At 61.1% G+C, this 6,664-nt stretch overlaps 1 protein-coding gene across 1 annotated transcript; it reads right to left on the bottom strand.

Annotated features, from left to right (window-relative positions):
• Positions 1–2,397: 2,397 nt before the first annotated feature.
• LOC103763577 (glucagon receptor) lies at positions 2,398–6,496 on the bottom strand. Its single transcript, XM_025894558.1, has 12 exons — positions 6,418–6,496; positions 5,993–6,100; positions 5,574–5,695; positions 5,346–5,449; positions 5,097–5,253; positions 4,233–4,392; positions 3,975–4,035; positions 3,737–3,806; positions 3,226–3,314; positions 2,912–3,050; positions 2,594–2,635; positions 2,398–2,483 (listed from the first exon to the last, which is right to left on the bottom strand). Exons 1-12 carry the CDS (start codon positions 6,440–6,442, stop codon positions 2,412–2,414), a joined length of 1,149 nt encoding a protein of 382 aa, XP_025750343.1. The 5' UTR covers positions 6,443–6,496; the 3' UTR covers positions 2,398–2,411.
• Between the last annotated feature and the right edge of the window lie 168 nt (positions 6,497–6,664).

The raw sequence follows: 6,664 nt of genomic DNA, 5'->3' as shown, positions 1-6,664 counted from the left end.
TAAGGCAAGCTGTCTGAGGAAAATAGTAATTGCTAACTTGGGATAAAAGAATAAAAACTGAGAACCTATTTGTGGTGTGTGGGTTTCTCTAGAGGGGGCTGGACTGTGGAGTCATGAATTAGTTTCCTGATTTATTTGGGGCAGTGGGTAACACATACAGTGCTTTCCAGCTTCCTTTCCCAGGTGGCTGCAGGCTCAAGGGACTGGGAATGCCTCATCCCTGGCTTCCCAGCCCTGCCCTGGCTCCTCTCAGAGGTGCCATCCTTGCAGCACTACCTGGGTGGGGGATGTGGGAATCCCTTGGGACCCCAAAGCACCCACCAAAGAGCAGCTGGAATGACCTGTGGAGCTGCTGGAATGAGTCCAGAAGAGACCATGGAAATGCTCTGAGACTTGGAGCTCCTCTGCTCTGGAGCCAGGCTGGGAGAGCTGGGGGGGGTTCACCTGGAGAAGAGAAGGCTCCAGGGAGACCTGAGAGCCCCTTCCAGGGCCTAAAGGGGCTCCAGGAGAGCTGGAGAGGGACTTGGGACAAGGGTCTGGAGAGACAGGACAAGGGGGAATGGCTTCCCTCTGCCAGAGGGCAGAGTTAGATGGGATATTGGGAAGAGATTCTTGGCTGTGAGGGTGGTGAGGCCCTGGCACAGGTTGCCCAGAGAAGCTGTGGCTGCCCCTGGATCCCTGGAAGTGTCCAAGGTCAGGTTGGACGGGGCTTGGAGCAACCTGGGCTAGTGGAAGGTGTCCCTGCCCATGGCAGTGGGTGGGACTGGATGGTCTTTAAGGTCCCTTCCAACCCAAACCATTCTGGGATTCAGCTCTGGGTGCCCAAGAGCTGTGTCCCTCCCTCCCTCAGAGCAGACAGAAGCAGCAGGCTCTGCTTGCTGAAAAATAAACATTTATTTACATCTGAAAAGAGAGTTAATGTGTAAAATGGTCTCATGGGGGCTACATCAATCCAGGACAACTCCTGTGTGACTCCAGCATGGCACAACCTCTTTTGTTGGTGTGCTTGAGTCAGCCTCTCTGTGAGACACTGCAAGAGGCTCCCCCAGCCTGTCAGGGAAGGGGCAGGAGCTGGAGAACCTTCTGTGTCCATGTGCATGTGCTGGAGAGTCCCAGCTGCTTCCTCCAGCCTGGAGGGGCCTTTTTTGCAAGAGAAAGGAAGGAACCTGGTTAGGAACAAGTACTCACTCGGGAGCATGTCTGTCCTGCTCCTGAGGGTAACAGCAAGGACCCAAGGTGATGGTGGTGAGTGTGGCTGCTCCTGGCTCTTCCAGGAGAACACAGGACCAGGACAGCTGGAAGCCAGACACCTGCAGCCCCACTCAAATCACTCTGCCTGAGATGCCTCCCTTGCCAAGGCAGAGGTGTCAGTGCTCCTGAGCTTCCTGGGCTTCACAGGCTGCTTGGAGAGGGTGGGCTGATGCTTTGGCACCTCACAGGAAAGTGAACTCCCTGAGTCAGCCTTTTGCCACCAAAACAGAGCGTGGCTCCTCCAGCTCTCCCCCAGCAGAGGAGGGGGTGGTTGGGCTGGATGCTGGACCTGGGATGCAGAAGGTTGGGCTTGGCTCCAGCTCCCACAAGCTGCTACTCTCAAATCCTTCACTCCCTTGTGACTTTGAGGCTCCATCCTTGGCTCTGTCCACAGCAGGGGGGGACCTGCTGCAGAAGGGGCTTGGAGAGGAGGAACCAAGCAGTGTGTGCAGCTGAAGAGCAGCGAGGAGGAGGTGGGTGCTGGAGCCACGTTCTGTGTCCATGATGAGGATGGAGAGAAGGTGCAGAAGCAGCACCTCACTGTGAAGAGCTTCACAAGATGACTGTGGATGTCTGGGAGCTGTCAGGGGATTGGTGAGATGGTCCTTGGGTAGGACAAGGAGGGGAGGACAGGGATGCCTGTCCTGATGTGTTGGTGCCACAGGAGGGTTTGGGCAGAGGGGCAGCAGGTCCATGCAGCAGTGCCAGGCTGAACAAAGTCTCCCATTCCCACTGCTGAGGGTCAGGCTCCCTCCAGCTGCCGTGATCCCCTCCCACATGTGCCTGGGCAGTGTGGGTGGGCAGGGGGTTCCCCTGCACAGGGCTGGTGGGTGCTGGCAGGGGTTGCTGATGGTGCACAGGTGGTAGTAGGAAGCAGTTCCTGCTGCCCACGCAGCCCCCAAGCCCAGGCAAGGTGAGGCCCCCAAGGAGGCAACGATGCCTGACAATGTCTGGGGTGCTCATCTCCCCCTTGGACCACAGTGGGGGGATGTCCCTTCCAGCAGCTCCAGTGTGGCACAGCCAAAGGCTGGTCCCAGCCTGGACATCCCAGGTGGGCACTGCCCAGCACAGCTCCCCACAGCCCCCCACCCTCCAGCTGGGCCCTCGTGCCCGCTGTGAACAGCAGCCCCTGTGCCCTGGCTCTGCGGGCAGTCACTGCATCACTGGGCACAGCAGAGCACTGGGTAGTCGAGTTTCCAGAGCTGCCACTTCTTCTTCATCTCAGACTTCACCTGGCACGGAGGGGAGAAGGGGGGCTCGTCCCTGGCCACGCCCTCCCCACAGGCAGAGGATGGGATGGGAAAGGCAGGCAGGAGACGCTGTGGCAGGTACAGGTACGTACCTCTTTGTTGGCAAAGCAGTACAGCACGGCCACCAGGAAACCCTGCAGGGAGAGCAGGGAGTGAGACCCCACTGCCATCCCTCTCCTGGGGCTGGGGTGAGCTTAGACTCCCTCCAGACCATTTCTGGGTGCTTTTAGGGCTGAGGTCCCGCTGCCACCGCTGCCCCAGAGAGCACAGGAGGCACCGGGGCAGGGGGTGAGAGAGATGGGGTCCCCCACCCCATGGAGGCACCACGGGGAGAGCAAGCTGGAAGAGGCCCCCCCAGTTCTTGCTCCATTATGTGCTCAGAGCAAGGACGTGTCACACTCATGCCTCACCTGGAAGGAGTTGAGGAAGAGGGTGAAGAACACCTTGATGTAGCGCAGGATGCCCGTGGTTTGCTCGTCGGTGGCGAAGATGAAGACAACCTCGTGGATACCGAAGAGAGGGATGAGGGTGAGGGTGGCTTTGGCCAGCCTGGAAAAGTGTAAAGGGATCCTAAATCTTCTAGATAAAGTCAGGGTGGTCATTTAAGGACGTGAAGGGTGGAGGAGCAGGGTGGGGATGGATGGGGAGGGGGAGGGGGATGTGGTGTTATCCCGGGCCCAGGGATGAGCCAGAGTGGCCACCCCCTCCCTCCTTCCCAGCTCACCGCAGCTTGTAGTCAGCGTAGCCCTTCTGGTTGGCTCGGAGCTTGGCCAGGATCACCTTGAGGATCCGCATGAAAATGAGCAGGTTGATCTGGGGAGGGGGAGACAGTGCAGGGGCACACAGAGCCCAGCACCCCCACCCCTCACAGCCCACCCTGGCCATGAGATGCACCCTCAGGGCCTGCAGCAGATGGCACATCCTGTGCTGCCAAGGCTGCTGCTGCCCTTCCTCCCTTCCTGCCGTCCCAAAATCCTGACCAGGAAGCATCAGGGACCACCCTCAGTCCCTTTCTCTGGAGTTAAACACTCTGCTTCCTGCACAGAGCCTGGGGGTTGGCAATTTGCTGGTAAAAAATCAACCCCGTGTCCATTTCCCTGATCCTTGGAGGCCAATCCACCTTCCTGCACTCTGCTGGGAGCTCCCCCAAGGGATCACAGCCCTGCCCAGGGCTGGGAGCCAGGGGCTGAGCTGCTGTTGTCCAAAAAGGCACAGGGGTAGCAGGTGTCCCCTACCAGGGAGGCAAGCAGGATGGGGATGCGGATGATCCACCAGTAAGCCATGTTCTCGTTCAGTGCCCAGCACCTGCCCGGGGAGACACGGAGAGCAGCACCATCAGCCTGTGCCAGGGGTGCAGGATGAGGCCAAGAGCTTTCCAGCCCCAGCCAGGTGGCTCAGGGACCTTGAGCAGCCTCTGTCCGTCCCAGCCTGGGGCTGAGCATCCCCGAGGAACCCCCACCCATCCTCACTCACTCTGCATTCTCCTTCAAGTACTTGGCAGCCACCCAGGGCACCACGAACACCACGGGGGTCCCTGCAAGTCACACAGCAAACCCTGTAAAACCAAGCACCCTCCTGAGATTAGAAACCAGTCCCAGGGCAGGGGCACCGTGGGGACACCCAGGGTCAGCAGGGCCCCCACCCCACACCCTCCCAGGGCTGGTTTGGACCATGGTGCCCCTCAGCACTGGGTACTGTGCCCTCCCCACCGCACACCCAGGTGGCCCCTACCCCAGCCCAGGTAGAGGTAGAGCCTGTAGTAATTCTTCTCGGAGAACACGGCCCCGATGAGCAGCTTGTAGAGGTAGATGGCTTCCACCAGGAACCAGTAGTGGTTGGCCAGGATGCAGTACTGCATCAGCACCTGCGCCACCCGGCACCCCAGCGCAGCCTGCCACAGGAGAGCCCCCGTGGGGCTGGCTGGGTGCCCACCCACAGCACCACGGGCACCCCGAGAGCTCCCCCATGGAATGCACAGGCACCCCAAAATGTTTTCCATCAGGTGCACAGTGTTACACAGGCACCCCAGGTGCTCACCCACACAGGCACAGGCACCCTTGGGCTCACCCGAGGGTGTGTGAGCACCTCAGAATCTCATCCATCAGGTGTGTGGTCTTACACAGACACCCCAAGAGCTCACCCACGGGAGCACAGGTGCCCTGAGCTCACCCAGAGGCTGTATGGGCACCCTGAGAGCTCATCTCTCAGGTGCTGCACAGGCACCCCAAGCTCTCTGAGAGCTCAGCCACTGGGTGCACAGTCACCCCAAGAGCTCATCCCTCAGGAGCAGGGCGCTGCACAGGCCCAGAGCTCTCTCATCAGGTGCACAGGTACCCCAAGGGGTACCCACGGGGGCATGGGCAGCGCAGGCCCCCCAGAAGCCTGTCCACTGGGTGTATGAGCACCCAAGAACTTGCCTACCCACACACACAGGTACCCCAAGACCCCAAGACCCAGCACCAGCACCCCAAGGGCTCACACACCAACACAGGGCTGCACAGACACTGACACCCCCTGCTCCCCCTCCCCAGGGGCAGGATCCCCACCCCACCTCCAGCCCAGCACTGATCAGGGTCCCCCCGGGGCAGCACTTGCCTCGTGGCTCAGCAGGTTCTCCCAGTCAGCCACCTGCAGCAGCTCCACGCCCCAGCGCCGCTCCAGCAGCGCGTCCTTCACCATCACCGAGGTCGCCCGCAGGCCAAAGGAGGCGAAAAGGTTGGCATGGATGTAATTCCTGGTGCAGCGGAGGTTCCTGCCGAGCGCCAGGGGTCAGGCAGGGCACCTCTGGGCTCAGCTGTCACCAGCTAGCAGGGACCAGGGCCATGTCCCCCCCAGCTCTCCCACCTGAAGACGGTGAGGACGAGCAGGGCAGAGATGAGGGTGAGGAGTGACAGCGAGTAGCCCACGGTGTAGAGCACCTTGAAGCTCACCATCAGCCTGCGGGCACCCTCCTGCAGGGAGCACAGCACCCTGAGCCGGGTGGGCAGCACCTGCCGAGTGGTTGGGGTGCCTGTCCCTCCCTGGCCAGGGTGCCCTGTCCACCTCTGCCCAGTGCCTGGGCCAGGGTCCCACCTCCTCAGCGGTGACCTCCATCTCCTCCTCGCACTGTGAGTAGTCCCTCCAGGGCTGGCTGCCATTCACCATCACCCACTGCCCGTCGGCGCCGCACCGGCGACTCACCAGCCCGTGTTTCACTGCGGACACAAAGCACCAGCACGTTCCCCTTGGGCTCCCCCAAACCCCTCTCCTGGGATGATAGGTCAGACCCTGCTCAGCCCCAAAGACCCTCTTCCAGGGCAGGCATGAGCAGGGCATAAGCTGGCTGTGCTCTGTGCTCTGTGCTCTGTGCCCCAAGTGTCCCCTTACTCCAGGTGTGCTTGTGGGTCTCTCTCCCCCCATCATCAGGCAGGAGGGGAACCCTGAGAGCCTCTCCCCCCCAGCATGGCTCCGCTCTGGCTCCCAGCGGTGGGATGGCAGAAGGGGATCCTCACCTTTCTCAAACCAGGGCAGGTAGAAGGGGCAGGAGACGTTCACAGCGGTGCCAGGGCTCCCGTCGGGCCAGCAGGCATACATGTCGAATGTCCGGTTGCAGAACAGCCCTTGCAATGGCAGGGAGGGGGAAAAAGCTGATTGTCACATGCTGCCAGCACGGCCACATCCAGCCCTGCCATCCCAGCACCTCTGAGGGGCTGGTGTCACCCTGAAGGGGCCGTGGTACCCCACCCCACCCCACACCCCACAGCCTTGGACTCCCCTGGGCATTCCAGCCCTGGGCATCCCATCTGAGATATGGAGATCCTTGTCAGTCCTCCTGCTCATGAGGGTGACCAGCACAGAGGATGCTGGAGGAGGGATAAAGCCCAGCCCTGGCTCTGTGTCCCCCGTGTCTGATGCTGAGCTGGGCACAGCTGGGTACCTGCGGGGTAGGGCTCGCTCGCCATCCTCCTCAGACACTCATCACGGTACCGCAGCCACTCCTCAAAGGTCTTCTCCAGCACCTTGGCCCCGCCGTGCTGCAAGTCCAGAGCTGAGTCAGAGCCTCCTGCCCCACCACCTGCATCCCCCTGGCAAACTACTGTGTGCTGCATCCTCGGGATGGGCAGGGACACAGGACAGAGCCAGGATGGAGCCTGCTGGCCGTGGGTCAGAGGCTGGCAGTGCCA

Source organism: Manacus vitellinus, unplaced genomic scaffold (assembly GCF_001715985.3).
Source record: "Manacus vitellinus isolate BGI_N305 unplaced genomic scaffold, ASM171598v3 scaffold_12_pilon, whole genome shotgun sequence".
Classification (NCBI taxonomy): Eukaryota; Metazoa; Chordata; class Aves; order Passeriformes; family Pipridae; genus Manacus; species Manacus vitellinus.
The sequence above is the reverse complement of the archived record's forward strand: the minus strand, read 5'-3'. Positions and strand labels throughout refer to the sequence as shown.

What these genes read in the sequence shown, in the direction of transcription:
- LOC103763577 (XM_025894558.1), bottom strand. Translation starts at nt 6,442, where the DNA reads ATGGCGAGCGAGCCCTACCCCGCAG. An exon ending in AGAACCTGCTGAGCCACGAG is followed by an intron (nt 4,393 to 5,096) that starts GCAAGTGCTGCC and finishes CTCCTGTGGCAG; the next exon opens with GCTGCGCTGGGGTGCCGGGT. An exon ending in CCATCCTGCTTGCCTCCCTG is followed by an intron (nt 3,315 to 3,736) that starts GTAGGGGACACC and finishes CCCCCTCCCCAG; the next exon opens with ATCAACCTGCTCATTTTCAT.